The sequence below is a fragment of the Podarcis gaigeae genome, assembly GCF_964106915.1.
Source record: "Podarcis gaigeae genome assembly, chromosome: 2".
NCBI lineage: Eukaryota > Metazoa > Chordata > Lepidosauria > Squamata > Lacertidae > Podarcis > Podarcis gaigeae.
In genome coordinates, this window is record NC_139679.1 from 111,639,063 (window position 1) to 111,656,776 (window position 17,714).

The 17,714-nt window shown below is 46.1% G+C and overlaps 1 protein-coding gene and 1 long non-coding RNA gene across 4 annotated transcripts; both read left to right on the forward strand.

The window, feature by feature from the left end:
• Window positions 1–163: 163 nt before the first annotated feature.
• LOC310838206 lies at window positions 164–1,854 on the forward strand. Of its 2 annotated transcripts, XR_014560798.1 has the most exons (3): window positions 164–211; window positions 988–1,059; window positions 1,730–1,854. It is a non-coding gene; the product is annotated as an uncharacterized lncRNA (long non-coding RNA). The 2 variants fall into 2 exon arrangements; XR_014560799.1 differs by lacking the exon at window positions 164–211 and having other exon boundaries at window positions 979–1,059.
• Window positions 1,855–6,321: 4,467 nt separating this feature from the next.
• LOC310837750 (nuclear factor 7, brain-like) lies at window positions 6,322–15,590 on the forward strand. 2 transcript variants are annotated; one of them, XM_083724809.1, is made up of 6 exons: window positions 6,322–7,288; window positions 9,676–9,771; window positions 10,821–11,054; window positions 12,012–12,034; window positions 12,957–13,048; window positions 14,742–15,590. In XM_083724809.1, exons 1-6 carry the CDS (start codon window positions 6,707–6,709, stop codon window positions 14,894–14,896), a joined length of 1,182 nt encoding a protein of 393 aa, XP_083580935.1. In that variant the 5' UTR covers window positions 6,322–6,706; the 3' UTR covers window positions 14,897–15,590. The 2 variants fall into 2 exon arrangements, with proteins under 2 accessions (XP_083580935.1, XP_083580934.1); XM_083724808.1 differs by having other exon boundaries at window positions 6,324–7,288; window positions 12,957–13,124; window positions 14,665–15,590.
• Window positions 15,591–17,714: the final 2,124 nt, after the last annotated feature.

The window sequence follows — 17,714 nt, forward strand, 5'->3', positions numbered from 1 at the left end:
GAGGGGAGGAGGCGAGGGGAGGAGGCGAGGCGAGGGGAGGAGGCGAGGGGAGGAGGCGGAGGAGTTAGTTGCCTGAAGCCCCTTTTTAAACTTAAGCAGGGGGAAGTTTGGTGAATTGTACTTTCCTTGGGGAAAGCAGGCTGCATTGAAAGGGGCCGTATACACTGGTCACTGTTTTGAAGGGGAGTGAAGAACACACACTCAAAAAAAGGTAACTTGTTAATTTTATTTCTATGAGGAGGAGTAATTCTGAGGGGTCAAACAAATGAATAATAAAAAGGTATTTTTATAATGACGAATGCCTCATTATTAATTATTATTTACATCAGCCACTGATTATGATTTATGGTACACTGGGGCCCTGATTAATTTTCTATGGCATTTTGGGGCATTGATTATTGGGCATAGCAAGTTGCGGTCGCGTGGAATTTGTGCTTTGTGACTGACTGTTTGAGGTGGGGGTTTTTTCTTGGGAGGCTGGGCGGCACGAAGAGAGGGATTATTTTTATAATGACGAGGATGACATTGGGCCCTCATTATTAATTATTATTTGCATCAGGCACTGATTATGATTTATGGTTTACTGGGGCCCTGGTTAATTTTCTGTGGCATTTTGTGGCATTGATTATTGGGCATAGCAAGTCGCGGTCACGTGGAATTCCACGTGGAGTTAGTTGCCTGAAGCCCCTTTTTAGTTTCTTGAAGCCCCTTTTTAAACTTAAGCAGGGGAAAGTTTGGTGAAAGTTTGGTGAATTGCTGCCAAGGAGTGTGGTGGAGTCTCCTTCTTTGGAGGTCTTTAAGCAGAGGCTTGACAACCATATCTCAGGAGTGCTCTGATGGTGTTTCCTGCTTGGCAGGGGGTTGGACTCGATGGCCCTTGTGGTCTCTTCCAACTCTATGATTCTATGATTCTATGAATAGCTAACGCTTTCCTTGGGGAACGTTATGCAACAGCTTATTGCTGGTCTTTCCCGCCTTTGTAAGCAGGCTGCATTGAAAGGGGCCATATACACTGGTCACTGTTTTGAAGGGGAGTGAAGAACACACACTCAAAAAAAGGTAACTTGTTAATTTAATGTTTATTTCTATGAGGAGGAGTAATTCTGAGGGGTCAAACAAAGAAATAATAAAAAGTGTCAAAAAAGGTATTTTTATAATGACGAATGCCTCATTATTAATTATTATTTACATCAGGCACTGATTATGATTTATGGTACACTTTGGGGCATGTGTAATGGGTCTGAGTTACTCGTGCGTAAACTGCCGCCTCTCTAGGCTTAATTGCCTTTTAAAACCGTTCTGACTGCACAGCCCATCTCCGCGTAGCTGTCTCAGTCGCTAGCAGAATCCGTCTGTGGGCATTTCTTAAACCTCTTCCAGCATAGAAGCTGTCTGACTCCCAGTCGCCTCCTCCTCTCACTGCGCGGGAGTCTTCTGCGCAGGGAGGGCGTGGCTAGTGGAGGGTTCTACTCACTGATGTACAGAGAAGAATCCCGGAGCTCTCTCTCCGCTTCCCCCATCTGCCCCCCTTTATCCCTGGTGTTGCGCTGATTTCCTCCCCCCTCTACCAAGCTGCTTCTCCCCCTGGTGCTGGGTCCTTTGCCTGCAGAATCTGGGAGCCTCCCCTTCGCCTCTCACTCTGATGTCAGTTCCCTGACATCGGGCATAGCAAATTTTGCTATGGAGCCCTCTGATTTCTAATTACGTCCCTGTTTTGGACCCCCGGTAGGCCAGCCATGGATAAAGGCAAGAAAAGAAAAATTTCTGAAGAAAACAGAATGTTTAATGATACATGGACAGAATCATTTGCATTCTCTACTGACAAGACTGGTTTACCAGTATGCTTAATATGTGGTGAGAAATTTGCAAACAACAAAAAGTCAAATATTGCAAGACATTTCCAGAATAAACACGCAGCCTTTGCAGAAAAATATCCAGATGGAGATGAGAGACGAAAAGCCGTTGCAGAACTTATGAGGAAGGTTGATAGGAGCAAAAATAATTTCAAGAATTGGGTGAAGTCTGCAAATTCCACAACATATGCTAGTTTTGTAGCCGCTCAGGAAATAGTCAAGCATGGGAAGCCGTTCACAGATGGAGAGTATATAAAAGAAGCATTCCTTAAGGTTTCGGAACATCTATACATGGACTTCAAAAACAAGAATGAAATTGTGCAGAAAATCAAAGACATGCCTCTGTCTGCGAAGACTGTTAAAGACAGAACCCTAAAAATGGCAGAAAACATTAGCAAACAGCAAATTCAAGACATTAATTCAGCTGTGGTGTACTCCATCGCCTGTGATGAGTCCAAAGATAAAGGTGATATTGAACAAATAGCGCTGTTCTGCCGATATGTGAACTCTTCTGGGCCACAGGAAGAACTGATTGAGCTGATACCACTAAAAGACCAAACAAGGGGTGAGGATATCTGTAAGGCTGTCCTGGACTTTTTAAGTGCTAAAAAAATAAACACCAACCACCTGGTCTCAGTGGCTACTGATGGGGCACCGAGCATGAGAGGAGCACAGAAGGGCTTTGTGGCTCTACTGCAGAAGGCACTGGGTAGAACGCTGCTGTCATTTCATTGCATCCTGCACCAAGAGGCATTGTGTGCTCAAACATTTCCCCCCGAATGCACAAAAGTGATGGATGTGGTCATTCAGATTGTTAATAAGATAATGGCAAAGGGTTTAAACCACCGCCAGTTTCGTTTGCTATTGGATGAGGTGGAAAGCACATATTCGGACCTCCTGCTCCACAACAAGGTCCGGTGGTTGTCCAGAGGCGAGGTGCTAAAACGCTTTGTCACATGTTTGGAAGAAGTAAAAACCTTCCTGGCCAGCAAAGAGCTTACCTTTGCTGAGCTGGAACAGCCAGAGTGGCTGGAAAAATTACATTTTATGGTAGACATGACAGCCCATCTAAACACGCTAAATACAACCCTTCAGGGGAAAGGAGGCACAGCCCTGCACATGCTGGAGGAGGTTTTGGCATTCGAGCGCAAGTTGACAGTGTTTGTCAAAGATTTCCAGAGAGGTACACTGTCTCACTTTCCCTCTTTGAGAGAGTTCAAACAAAGTCATGATACGATAAATTTGGAATATTTCAAGTCTGCAATCACCGCAATGCAAAGCTCGTTTGGGAAACGATTCTGTGGGTTCAGAGAGGAAAAAAACACATTATCCTTCCCTGTCACTCCCCTGGCGATCGATCCATCCCTATTGAATATGACTGCATTTCCAGGTGTAAGTCAACCTGATCTTGAGCTGGAACTGGCCGATATAGCCGACAAAGATATATGGGTGTCCAAGTTCAAATGCTTGACCGCTACTCTTGAGGATGTTGCCCGTCAGAAGGCCATTCTGGCTCAGAATCATAAATGGAGTGATATTGAAAACCTTCCCAAACAGGACAAACTTGTATTCGAAACATGGAATGCCATCCCCAACACTTATATAAACATGAAAAAGTATGCATTTGGAGTCCTGTCGATCTTCGGTTCCACATATGTATGTGAGCAGGTCTTCTCCAACATCAACATGAACTATATTAAAAACAAACACCGATCACGCCTCACAGATGACAGCTTGCAAGCCTGTGTGAAAATGAAGGTGACGTCTTACAGCCCTGATGTGCAGACACTGAGCACTGAGGTTCAGGAGCAAAAGTCCCATTAACCTGGTTACCTGGTTGTAAATTAAATATTTTAATTAGCTATTTGTCCTTTTTTCTTGAGATTGACAGCTGACTGCACGATCCTGTATATACAGCATTAAGGCAAGAAACAATATATACAGTGTTATATTTGTTTTAAATGTTGCAATGTTTTTGCGGCTCCCAGTTGTTGTTGTTTTTTTGGAAACGGGTCCAAGTGGCTCTTTTTGTCTTAAAGGTTGCAGACCCCTGGTATAGAATAAGAGAACAAGAAGAACATACGTTTAGAGAAGATTGTAAACGTTTATTGTAACGACTCAAGACAACGTGCTATGCGATTAAAATTGGCCACAACTTCATTACGTTTCAAATGTGGGTAGACCTTGGCTCAGGCATTGGGCGTTTATCCCTCCCAGTCCCCTGCCGGGGAACTGGGGAACATTAGGGTTATCCAGAGTATGGAGGGGATGGGCTGGCTCTGGAGAACATATGTTCAAGCAGTGAGAGCCCACCCCTGTTACACCGCAATTGCAGGGGAGAACAATGACAACCTCCCCTCAAAACCCCTTTAAGGGGGAACCCTGGTATCACCGCCGCAAAGAGAAGGGGGGGTCACCGATACACGCCCACCCCCAGTTAGGAAAGATAGATTAAAGGATTCCGCCCAAGGCCTGATACTGCCAAAGTTGTGACGTTTTGCTACGGGAAAGGCAAACCTGCCAATGCAGGAGAATTCCTTTCCGGCCCTTCAACAGCAACCTTGACGTAGCAGCGCCCGTGTACCTGTGGAGAAAAGGTTAACCTGCAAAAGAAGGCTTAACTGAGGGTGGGTAGGGTGGGAAAAGCTCTGGAGCTGATTCCCGGGTAAGATCCTCCCCCTATTGTGTGGGTTTGTGGTGTTCTGGAGCCAAAACATCCGAGTACCAAGGCGTATGAGACCCAAGGTATGACTGTATACCAAATGAACCTCTTTCTGAGCTATAGCAGCACTGGTGTGTCTTGCTGAACTAGCCTGGAAATCTCCCCTCCTGCCAGTCCCTACCAGAGACCTACAGCCCAAGCTGTTTCTCACTTCTCCCCTCAGCCCAGCAGGCAGATTCTCTCCCTTTACCTCCTCAGATTCAGCTAGGACCACCAAGCCTTTGCCCACCAAGCCATTCCACCAGTCTTTGTGTTTTGAGGAAATAGGGATTATTTGCAACCTGAATCCCTTCATTTCACCTCAAGAGAACATTGCACCTCGTGTTGCTTCTCCCATAACTTCAGCAAGCTTCGTCCAGAGCAGCTGTGCTCCCTGAGGGTCTCTCAGTGCAGCCCCCACCCCCCAGCCAGCAACCATGGGGTTCTCCCTATATCCTGCTCCTTCTTCCCAGAAAACCTTGTCAAACACAACTCCCTCTTCCGTTTACATCAGGCATAGGCAAACTCAGCCCTCCAGCTGTTTTGGGACTACAGCCAGGGCCGTCTTAAGTATATCCAGCGCCGTGGTGCAAAAATCCCTGTGCCCCCCTTTCCCAGAGCTTTTTTTAGGGCTGGAGGAGGTGGGTAGTGGCTGGAGGGCGGTTCCTCCGGTGGGGAAGAGGCAGAGGCTGGACGCGTTGCCTCCAGGCTCAGCTGCCTGCTTTGTGCCGCAGTGTAGGAATCTTTCCCCAAAGTGGGTCTTGAACCCACAACACTGAGATTAATAATAATAATAATAATAATAATAATAATAATAATAATAACAATAACAATATTATTGTTGCCCCAGCCACTCTGGCTTCCAATAGAATATAAGAGAACACACCAAACGTCAGACATTATAGGACTGAGGGCTGCTGGCTTGGGTTTGTGGTGTTTTTTGTTTTGTTTTTAATGTCAGCTTCTGTGTTCTTTGTTGAACTCGTAAGCCACCTTGGGAATTATTAGATGGGAAGGTGAGGTATTAGCCTTCAAAATTACAGTGGTATCTCAGATTAAGAACTTAATTTGTTCCGGAGGTATGTTCTTAACCTGAAACTGTTCTTAACCTGAGGTACTACTTTAGCTAATGGGGCCTCCCACTGCTGCCGCGTGATTTCTGTTCTCATCTTTAAAAAAACCATCGGGATAATTTTATTTAATTAAGAAATAAAAATAGAAGATTTGTTTTGAATCCCAGTGTGAGGGATTTACATCAGGAAACCACTGGGGGGCAGAGGAGGTGGTAACTGGGCTCTGGATATTGCCTTAAGATTCCCCCCCCCCCCCAAAGTTTCAAAAAGAAAAGAAAAAAAATTTACACACACACACAGAGAGAGAGAGAGAGAGAGAGAGAGAGAGAGAGAGAGAGAGGTTTACATTAAACCATAGTACCTTTATGTGGTTCCCTGAACCCCCAGACTTCCCACCACCCCTCCTTTGGCTTCCAAAATGTATCTTCCTTTTTTAACTGCGTCTAATTGCATTTATCCAAATTATTTTCTTTCATTGGAAGCAGTGGCGTAGCGTGGGGGGTGCAGGGGGGCCGGCCGCACCGGGCGCAACATCTGGGGATTAGGGTTAGGGGGTGCAAATTACTTGCCTTGCCCCGGGTGCTGACAACCCACGCTACGCCACTGATTGGAAGACCAGGCACCGAGAGGATAACAAATTTAACAGAGAATGACGTAACTTTATAGACTATTAAAGAACACTGTAAAAATCTAAAAACGTTTGCAGGATTGACATAGCACAAAAGATAAAAATGCCAGAGATTCTTTGAATAGGAAAGGTCGAAATGTTAGATCAGCATTTCCATTGGAAAGATGGATTGGGCTCAAACAACCGCATGTTATTTCCTCCTTCGGGTAGTGATAAAGCGGGATATCAAATCCAAACTCTTCTTCTTCACCTGTGCTTCGAAATACCTAGAGGATCCAAGTGTCTCTGAACTATGAAGGGGGCTAGGCGTTGTTTTCTAATGCCAATAATGGATTCCAGTTCTCTACTGACAGGAGACCTTTTTGGAGACATGAATCTCCAAAAGGATCGTGCAAGGGAACTGGGTGTGGAGAGTGCAGCTGAATGAGGCACAACTGTGAGCAGCGAGAAAATGATGACCCCCGTGAATCTGATTTCTTTGACGGACGGCTCCACCCTTTCCAGCAATGCAGAAGTGAAACTGAAAGCAGAATCGCTCTGCGCCCTTTTCCTCAAGCGGCGCCTTGCGCAGAAGTGCCTTAGGACCAGCGCGCTCGCAGGCGACGATCCTGCTGTCCCTGGGATCATGGCTTCCAGCCTGGTGGACGATCTGGTGTGCTCCGTCTGCCTCTCCCTCTTCCGCGATCCCCACGTACTGGATTGCGGCCACAACTTCTGCCTGGATTGCCTGAAGAGCTGCGCCCGCGATGGCTGGGGCAGAGGGATTTGCCCGGAGTGCCGCTGCCCTTTCAAACTGCGGGAGGTCAGGCGCCACAGGGTTCTGGACAACCTCGCGGAAAAAGCGCGCAAGCTGCAGCTGGATGAGGAGCCCCAGGCAAGGGCCAGCTCAGCTGGCTCCTGCGAGGAGCACGAGGAGCCGCTCAAGCTCTTCTGTCGCCAGGATCGCGTCCCCATCTGCGTGATCTGCCGGGATCAGCCCGCGCATCGGGGCCACGAGTTCCTGCCGACCAAAGATGCTGTGAAATGCGCGCAGGTCAGTGGCAAGATTTCTGCTTTGGGGTTGGGTGGGCTGCGGGGAGCGGTGGGTGATCATAATGTGAGGACAGCCTTACAAAACCACAGGCTCGGTTTGACCTCGTTCAGCCCAGGCAGGCAAAGTGATTTGCAAGGGATGTTGGCTCAGAAAAATCAAACCAGGAATTCACAACCGCGCAGTTCTGCTAAGGATTCTAACAGGCTTTGAAAACGTAGTTTTTGCGCTGCTTCAGAGCTGCGACAGCTTTACTGCTGCTTAACTGGATCGTGTTAGGGTAGTCCTTTTTATATATATATAAAAGGTACATATAAAAAGTACATATAAAATAATTTTTATTATAAAAATCCAATATAAGCCACATTTTATCAATACCAAATTACAATTAAAATATCAATCAATTAAAAAGCCAATTACACATTTTACATGGAAACCCCCCCCCCCTGCTAGATTTCAAGGAATGATAGTTTCATTTACAGTCATAGCACGGTTAAAGATGCTTCAGGCTGCATTTTTTCATACTGGAACAGGTTACTTCCGGGTTTCGGCAGTCGCGCATGCGCAAGAGGGCTAAATCACGCTTTGCGCATGCACAGAAGCGCTGGATTGCAACCCGTGCATGCACAGAGGCGCCGCTGCATGTTGCAAACATGCATCCCACACGGATCACGTTCGCAACCTGAGCGTCCACTGTAATTCTGCTTCATTTCAGTCTTAATCATAATCCTTTATACTGAGGGAAGAATTAAGTAACCCTGCTCTAAGAAGAGGGATGCGGGTGGTGCTGTGGGTTAAACCACAGAGGACTTGCTGATCAGAAGGTTGGCGGTTCAAATCCCCACGACGGGGTGAGCTCCCGTTGCTCGGTCCCTGCTCCTGCCCACCTAGCAGTTTGAAAGCATGTCAAAGTGCAAGTAGATAAATAGGTACTGCTCCAGAGGGAAGGTAAACGGCATTTCCGTGTGGTGCTCTGGTTCACCTGAAGTGGCTTAGTCATGCTGGCCACATGACCCGGAAGCTGTACGCCGGCTCCCTCAGCCAATAAAGCGAGATGAGCGCCACAACCCCAGAGTCGGCCACGACTGGACCTAATGGTCAGGGGTCCCTTTACCTTTACTGCTCTAAGAAGAGCAGAAGATATTGTAAGAGCCACCCCAACTCATGGTGGGTGAGTCACCAGGGTTGGGCTAACTCAAGTTACCAGAATAGTGCAGCAATTAGGAACTGAGGACTGAAGAAAATCTGCTTGCCTCAGCAGTCCTTGACACCAAAAAGCAGTCTGAACATCTGCAGGCTGAAGCCACAAGACAACGCCTTCTTGCCTCATCAGAAATTGCAGAAGTCAGCAGAAAGGGAAGGGAGACTGTTGTCTGCTTGCTTGCAAAATTGTGTGATCACACTCTGCACATGCTCTGGTGCCATGGAGGTTTGTTTGTGACATGGTATCAAAAGCAGCTCCAATCTGAGTTCAGGGCCCAGCCTTTGAGAGTTATCTCGCTGAAGCCAGCTGTGCAGCTTAATAAAGCAATACTTTCCTCAAAGAACTCGTGTCTGCCTCATTGACTGGGGGGAAACCTGCAACAATGCAACAGCTACAACGCTTTTAACTTCCATTCATATTAATACATTTAATAATTTATATTTCTGCAAGTGAAGTTCTGTGTCCTTTATTATTCCTGTGCGTAATATTTATTTTAGATTTGTGTTCGTTTGTTTTGTACGTATTGTTTCTTGTTTGTCCTTATAAAACTTTATATCCAGCGCTTTTTTTTTCTGGGGGGGGGACGCAGGGATACGCATACCTCTAAACAGTTTGTGAATCTTTGTACTTTTGTCCATTTGCTTTAGTTATTTTTCCCTGATTTGAACTATAAAATAATGATTTTCTTGAGTCAAAATGAGAGTAACCCTAAACATTTTTCAAGGGGGGGAAAGCACTGATTATCGTATTTTTTGCTCTATAAGACTCACTTTCTCCCTCCTAAAAAGTAAGGAGAAATGTCTGTGCGTCTTATGGAGCGAGTGCAGGCTGCGCAGCTATCCCAGAAGCCAGAACAGCAAGAGGGATCGCCGCTTTTGCTGCGCAGCGATCCCCCTTGTTGTTCTGGCTTCTGAGATTCAGAATATTTTTTTTCTTGCTTTCCTCCTCCAAAAACTAGGTGCGTCTTATGGTCTGGTGCGTCTTATAGAGCAAAAAATACGGTATATCTTCATTCTCCCTGGTCTCCATCATGCCCTACGCAGCACCCCTGTTGTGCTAAGGTGGTCCTAGCCTTGGCCCTGCCTGGCGGAGCTAAGCAGCAGTTCCACCTGGCCACATATTCCTCCATGCTTTTGAAGCCTTCCTTCCTTCCTTCTTAACCTCTGTTGATTTCTCTGCTGCACAGATGGAGCTGAAGCCATACCTAAAGCCTCTGAAGGAGCGTCTAAAGGAGGCCAAAGAGGAGAAATTACACCAGAAGGAGGCAATTGGAGAGCTAAAGGTAAAGGAAAAACAGTAAGGGATTGTGGAACTCTGCTTCCCCACACCTTTTGTGGTTTAAAGAGCATGCATTAATGTCCTTGTTTATAGCCCGCCCTTGAAATTCACTGTTGCCTACAATAAAGTATAGAAAGCACAATAGAACAACTAATGCATTACAATTGTTTGTTTGTTTGTTTGTTTATACCCCGCCCACTCTGGGTGGCTCCGACCAGAGTATTAAAAACACGATAAAAGATCAAACATTAAAAACTTCCCTAAACAGGGCTGCCTTCGGATGTCTTCTAAAAGTCAGATAGTTGTTTGTTTATTTGACATCTGATGGGAGGGCCACCACCGAGAAGGCCCTCTGACTGGTTCCATGTAGCTTCACTTCTTGCAGCAAGGGAACTGCCAGAAGGCCCTCAGTGCTGGACCTCTGTGTCCGGGCTGGATGATGGGGGTGGAGACACTCCTTCAGGTATACTGGGCCGAGGCCATTTGGGGCCTTAAAGGTCAGCACCAACACTTTGAATTGTGTTCAGAAATAAGCAAAAAACAAACAAACCTGAAATCTGTGAAGACAACCTGAAAATGGTATCGAAAGAGTGCAGGTGAAGCAGATCAGCATAAGCTTGGCCTGGGAAATTTTTTAAAAGGTCTTCATCTGGCACTGGAAAGACACTGGACTCTAGGTGCCAGGACCAGGCAAGTCAGGGCACCACCACTGAAAAGGCCCTGTCCCTGATAATCACAAGGTGCCCTGATCTCAGGCTATGAAGGTTAAATTTCCATTTTTATGTTTCATAATATCAAGGCACAAGTTCTCCTGAGTAATACCGCCAGATGGGCGGGGTATAAATTAATTATTATCATCATCATCATCCTCATCATTATTATTATTACTTTCCATAGGAACTTTTCTAATTCAAAATCTTCTTGATGGGACAAATCACCCTTTCGTTATGTTTGATTTTTGTTGTCTTGAATGCGTATCTGCTTTGTTTCTCGCTAACACTAAAAATGAAATTAATTCGTTTGTGTGTGTGTGTTTCTCCCCACCACTTGCAGAGTTGTACCGAAGATATCATAAATCACATTTCCACAGGATTTGAATCCCTTCACCAGATCTTGGATGAGAAGGAGAAGGCTATTAGGAAGACAGTCCAGGAGAAGAGGAAGAAGAACTTGGAGGAAATGCAAGATGCCTTTTCGAGCCTGAAAAACGACATTTCTTCCCTGACTGAGATTATTAACAAGGTTAAAGCAGCGTTAGAAAGTACAGACTACGTGGCCTTTCTGAAGGTGAGACCAGCTCTGATCAGAGGCATACCTGCAAAACACCATGCGGTCCAGTGGATGTGTGCGGTGATGTAGGACTGAAAGTTCTTGGCCAAATAACAATATCCGATTCAATATGGCTAGACTAGGTAAAGGGACCCCTGATCATTAGGTCCAGTTGAAGCTGACTCTAGGGTTGCGGCGCTCATCTTGCTTTATTGGCCAAGGGAGCCGGCGTACAGCTTCCAGGTCATGTGGGCAGAATGACTAAGCCACTTCTGGCGAACCAGAGCAGCGCACGGAAACGCTGTTTACCTTCCCGCCAGAGTGGTACCTATTTATCTACTTGCACTTTGACGTGCTTTCGAACTGCTAGGTTGGCAGGAGCAGGGACTGAGCAACGGGAGCTCACCCCGTCGCAGGGATTCAAACCGCAGACCTTCTGATCAGCAAGTCCTAGGCTCTGTGGTTTAACCCACAGCACCACCCGCATCCCTATATGGCTAGATTAGATCTGGTTTAATATGGCTGCAGTTCCCAGAATTCATTGGGAAGAGGGGTTGATTGTTAAACTGCTTTGTGAGGGGAATAGGAGACTCATAACAACTTTTCCAACTTGGGTGTTGGGCTCCATCCACAACAGCATTGTGGGTAGGATTCAGTGAATGAGTCCCACTCCTGGAAGCCCGGGATGCGGGTGGCGCAGAAGGAAAAAGGGACAGAGAGGGAAGAGGAGAATAAAAAGCAAAACGCAGACGCCTATTTCCGAATGGTTGTTCCTATAATGACCAGCTGGCACAGTTCCGGGGCAGGAGGTTCCGGGTGGAGCTGGGCTTCCAGCAAATCTTCCAATGTCTCCTGCTGAGGCAGTCTGATTGAACGGCTGCTCCCAGAGAGAGGAAGCCCTTTCTAGTCATTCTTTCTAATTGACTGTGAAGATGCTGTAAATCAATACACTAAACTTGTTTATCTTTCATGTAGGACTTCCAGGAGCTGATGAAGCAGTAAGTGTCTGGAATTCATTCTTGTGTGGCACCTCTGTAGTTCCCTTCTTTGACATCCCTTGTGTCCTTGGTTTCACCTGGTGGCAGGTGTGGGTGTGTGGCTTTTTCAGCCCAAGAGCAACATTCATTTTGGGGCAACCGTCTGTGGCCACATCCCAGTGACAGGCAGAGCCAGAGGCAAAAATGGACAGGGCAGCAATAAATGCAAAATGTTCTTTTGTACGGAAGGCCCCTTTTTACACACGGCCACAAATCCCTTTCTCTTCTCCATCCAGGCAAACGATAAACATTATCATAGGTCAAGCACACATTCCAGCCAAGCCAAAACACCCCAGAATGGTGTGAAGGGAAACCATTGAGGGGGTGGTCTAGGGAGAATCTCATTGGCCACATAGACAGCTTTTTTGGAGGGAGCACATTTGACCTCCAGGGCTGAGGTTTCCCACCTCTGATTTGGCCCCTTAGTCCTCATCCCCAACTGAATGCAGCTCAGTTTTTTAAAAAGACCATTTTACTGCATTCACATTACTCCCCCATCTACATAGTCTATGGTGCAGAATCATTGCTTTTCCACAATCGGGTGGGCATGAAATTAAAATGGCGGCTCCATGCAGCACTTAACATAGCTCTAACATAATGTCAAGTACCTTCCACGTGGCCGAAAGCCTCCTTTCAAATTTATTCTGATGGAACACCTGTCAGGCCACAAACGTTGATCATCCAGGTTGCTCTGGCTTAGTTGAAAAATGTGGTTTCTCTTTGAAATTTAGTGGCCTCTCCCACCAGTTGTAGGGCTTGCCGCAGATCAGCCTGGCCTCATTTGGGGGGGGGGGGGCAACATCCTGTTAGGAGCAACAAGCAGGAGTAATACAGTGGGGCAGATCAGCCTTTTCCAGTAAACAGGGGCTTCGTGTTTTCTCAGAGCCAAAGACTCAGTAGAGGTGGAGGTGGGAAAAGATGACAACAATGCAACTGAAGAGGAAGATAAGTCGTCTGATGAAGAACAGGATGAAAGTAGTGAAGAGGAGGAGGAATATTCTGAAGACGTTGAGAAAAATGTGACATTGAGTTTTAGCGAGCTGCTGAAGAGGTAAGTGTCTAGAACTCATTCTTGTGTGGCACCTCTCTAAAGGTAAAGGGACCCCTGACCATTAAGTCCAATCGTGGCCGACTCTGGGGTTGCGGCACTCATCTCGCTTTATTGGCCGAGGGAGCCGGCATACAGCTTCTAGGTTATGTGGCCAGCATGACTAAGCCGCTTCTGGTGAACCAGAGCAGCGCACGGAAACGCCGTTTACCTTCCCGCCGGAGTGGTACCTATTTATCTACTTGCACTTTGACGTGCTTTCAAACTGCTAGGTTGGCAGGAGCAACGGGAGCTCACGCCGTCGCGGGGATTCGAACTGCCGACCTTCTGACCAGCAAGCCCTAGGCTCTGTGGTTTAACCCACAGCGCCACCTGTGTCCCTGGCACCTCTCTAGTTCCCTTCATTAACATTCATGTTCCTTGTTTCCTTGGTTTAACCTGGTGGCAGGTGTGGGTCTGAGGCAAAAGTGGACAGGGCAGCAATAAATGCAAAAGGTCTTTTGTACGGAAGGCCCCTTTTTACACACGGCCACAAATTTCTTTGTCTTCTCCATCCAGGCAAACGATAGACATTTTCAGAGTTCAGGCACACATTCCAGCCAAGCCAAAACACCCCAGAATGGTGTGAAGGAAGACCATTGAGGGGGTGGTCTGGGGAAAATCTCATTGGCCACATAGACAGCTTTTTTGGAGGGAGCACATTTGACCTCCAGGGCTGAGGTTTCCCACCTCTGGTTTGGCCCTTTAGTCCTCATCCCTAACTGAATGCAGCTCAGTTTTTTAAAAAGACTATTTTCCTGCATTCACATTACTCCCCCATCTACATATTCTATAGTGCGGAATCATTGCTTTTCCACAATCGGGTGGGCATGAAACTAAAATGGCAGCTCCATGCAGCACTTAACATAGCTCATAGGGAGCCAGTGTGGTGTAGTGGTTAAGAGTGGCAGACTTGTAATCTGGTGAACTGGGTTAGCTTCCCTGCTCCTCCACATGCAGCTGCTGGGTGTCCTTGGGCTAGTCACACTTCTTTGAAGTCTCTCAGCCCCACTCAGTTTACAGAGTGTTTGTTGTGGAGGAGGAAGGGAAAGGAGAATGTTAGCCGCTTTGAGACTCCTTCAGGTAGTGATAAAGTGGGATATCAAATCCAAACTCCTACTCCTACTCCTCCTCCTCCTCCTCCTCCTCCTCCTCCTCCTCTTCCTCTTCCTCTTCTTCTTCTTCTTCTTCTTCTTCTTCTTCTTCTTCTTCTTCTATAATGTCAAGTACCTTCCACATGGCCAAAATCCTCCTTTCATATTTATTTCAATGGAAGACCTGTCAAGCCACGAACGTTGATCCTCCAGTTTGCTCTTGCTTAGTTGAAAAATGTGGCTTCTGTTTGAAAATTAGTGGCCTCTCCAACTGGCTCTAAGGCTCGCCACAGATCAGCCTGGCCGCATTTTTTGGGCGGGGGGCAACATCCTGTTAGGAGCAACAAGCAGGAGTAATACAGTGGGGCAGATCAGCCTTTCCCACTAAACAGGTCTTCTTGTTTTCTCAGAGCCAACTCCTTAACAGAGGAGGAGGAAGATGACAACAATGCAACTGAAGAGGAAGATAAGTCGTCTGATGAAGAAGAGAATGAAAGTAGTGAAGAGAAGGGGGAGGATTCTGGAGACGGTGAGAAAAATGTGGTGCCAGTGTTTCCATCTCTCAAGAAATTCAAAGTGGCATTGGATTTTGAAGCTTGGGGAAAACTGTTGCAAGGTATCGAACCCACGGAAGAGAACTGATCTCCCTCTGCTTTCTCACACTGTACAGAGTGTAAGTTTTCTCACTCTGCCTTTACGCATTATACTCAGAGGGAGGGAGCTGTACCATACTGCATAGGGCAGTATAAGGGAGAGGGTGTCCTAGCTGTGTATTTAGAGGGGGAAAGACTTTTGTGTAGTTTTTAAATATAATTTTTATTAGTCTTCCATTTAATAATATATAATCACATCATTGCTATCCACTTTACCTCTCCAGCTCTTTTGAGCCTATAGACTTCCTTCCCTCCCGGCTCACGGCTTTCAAAGTAAACCTTTGTATCATTGCATTTAATACATTTTCCAGTTCTGATTAGCTCATTACAAAAGTCATTGAAATTTATGTTAAAATAAAAAGGGAGAAAATTCTTCATTACGAGTTTTCAGACAACCCTGCTAGCGATGTTAATTGCTTACAGTAATCTTTCAGATATCGTATAAATTTACTCCCGTCCTTTTGGAATACTTGATCTTGCTGGTTTCGGATTCTTCCTGTCAGCTTCGCCATTTCCACAAAGTCCATCATCTGCCACTCTTCTTTTGTTGGCTGTACTTGTTGTTTCCATTTTGGGGCTAAGAGAATTCTTGCCGCTGTTGTTGCATACATAAACAGTATTTTATCTTCCTTTAGGATCTCTGTTCATCCACTGTACCAGAAAATAAAACTTTTGAACTCTCATTCTTAGTCTGGTTATATGTCCATATATTTACTTGCAAAAATAAAAAGAAGACCACAAGCTGTTTCTTGGGGTTTTCCACCTTGGCACACACACCACAGGGCTGTTGTTTAAAGTTCACAAACCAGTTCCGATCCCCAAACCAGGGCCTAACACGCACACAAGTAACCCTGCTGATACTGCTGCTGTAAACTGTTTATAGTGATTCAGTTTTCAGTATTAAGCACTACTGTATACAAATGGATTTGGGATAGACAAAAGAAAGCACCAGGGCTTTCTTTTCCCCCCAGGGGGAACTCACAGGAACTCAGTCCCGACACCTCTCAGGTGGGCACCAGTACCATTCTTAGAGAACGAGGGAGGTGTTTGTGGTGAGTTACGGCACCTCTTTTTCTAGAAAAAAATAGCACTGCACAGCATGTAGTTAAACTAACAGAGTTCCTGATGGGCCACCCATGTGGATGCCTTTAAAAGAAGATTAGGTGGACTCGTTGGGAGAGGAAGGCTATCAATGGCTACAGGTAACGACAACTGTGTTTTTCCTTCAGTGCTGGAGGCAGTACACCTCTGAACGCCAGCTGCCAGGAAACACAAGTGTAACTTAAGCAATAACGGGCAACACGTGGCTAATAATATACTTAAAAAATCAATATTGTATGAACAAAATTAGAGAAGGCAGTCAGTCAATATCATAGAGGCAAACAAGCCTTTCAATAGTCCCGATCCTGTAATCATGCAGTAATAGAAGCTCCAAGCGTAGCAATTCTTAAACAGAGAATATGTAATGTAAACACAGAAAATAAACGTCTATCACTGTTGCATGAACAAAATTAGACAATATAGTCCATTGGTACTGAAAGAGGCAAAAAATGTAGAATGGTCCTAACAGGTACGTCAAGTAGCATAAGATTAGCACTCACAAAGAAACGTAGAAAGCTGATACTGGGGGCCAAACCCTAGAAGATGAAGAAGAGGAAGAGTTTGGATTTGATATCCCACTTTATCACTACCCGAAGGAGTCTCAAAGCGGCTCACAATCTCCTTTCCCTTCCTCCCCCACAACAAACACTCTGTGAGGTGAGTAAGGCTGAGAGACTTCAGAGAAGGGTGACTGGCCCAAGGTCACCCAGCAGCTGCATGTGGAGGAGCGGAGATGCAAACCCAGTTCACCAGATTACAAATCTACCGCTCTTAGACACTACACCACACTGGCCCCACTACACCACCACAGAGGCATTAAGTAGGCCATCCCAAGAGTGCTGAGTCATGTACAAATTCAGAAAATTTAAAGATACAGAATCCAACAATTAATGCAGTGGAAACAAAGTCTAATTCCGTGTTCAAACCCCCAGGATACAGGGATTTGAATAAGAAAATTAATTTAGTTTCTTGTTGGTGTAGCAATCTTACGTAATCTCTCCTCATCCCTAGTTGTTTCTGATTTACCCAAAGAACCATGTAAACAAGGTCCATGTCTCTCTGCTGGTGTGTCACAAAATGCTCTACGAGTGATGCATCCATAACCTGATTTCTAATGCGGGAATGATGCTCCCCTATCTAAACACCGACCGCTCATGTGATTGATTCAATATAGAGTAGATTGCACAGGCATCTTATTAGATATACAACATCTTTAGTCTGGCAGGTGCTGAAATAACGGAAACCCAAGTGGGCAGAGTGGTGAAGTTGCATTTGGGCCCTGCTCAAAGGCTTCTTCATCTGGCTGGCCACTGTGAGAACAGAGTGCTACACTAGACAGGCCATTGGCCATTGAACCAGCAGTGTTCCTCCTTAGGTTCTTATGACCTCTCAAGCACCACTAGCCTCCATGGGTATGATGGCTCTAACTACAGCTCCCATCACCCCTAGCTAACAGGACCAGTGGCCAGGGATGATGGGAATTGTAGTCCCAAAACAGCTGGAGGGCCGAGTTTGCCTATGCCTGGTTGACATCATCACCCCTTGTCACCCTCTGTTTCAAAATGCCCTTTTCCCTGTGGTGTCATCATGCCCCCTGTAACTCTGACAACCCCCATTTCACAGATTCAATGACCTTCCCTTGAGGGGCTGATGACTGGCCCTCAGCACCATTGGTTCTTCAACGACTCGCGCCCCCCCCCCCAAGT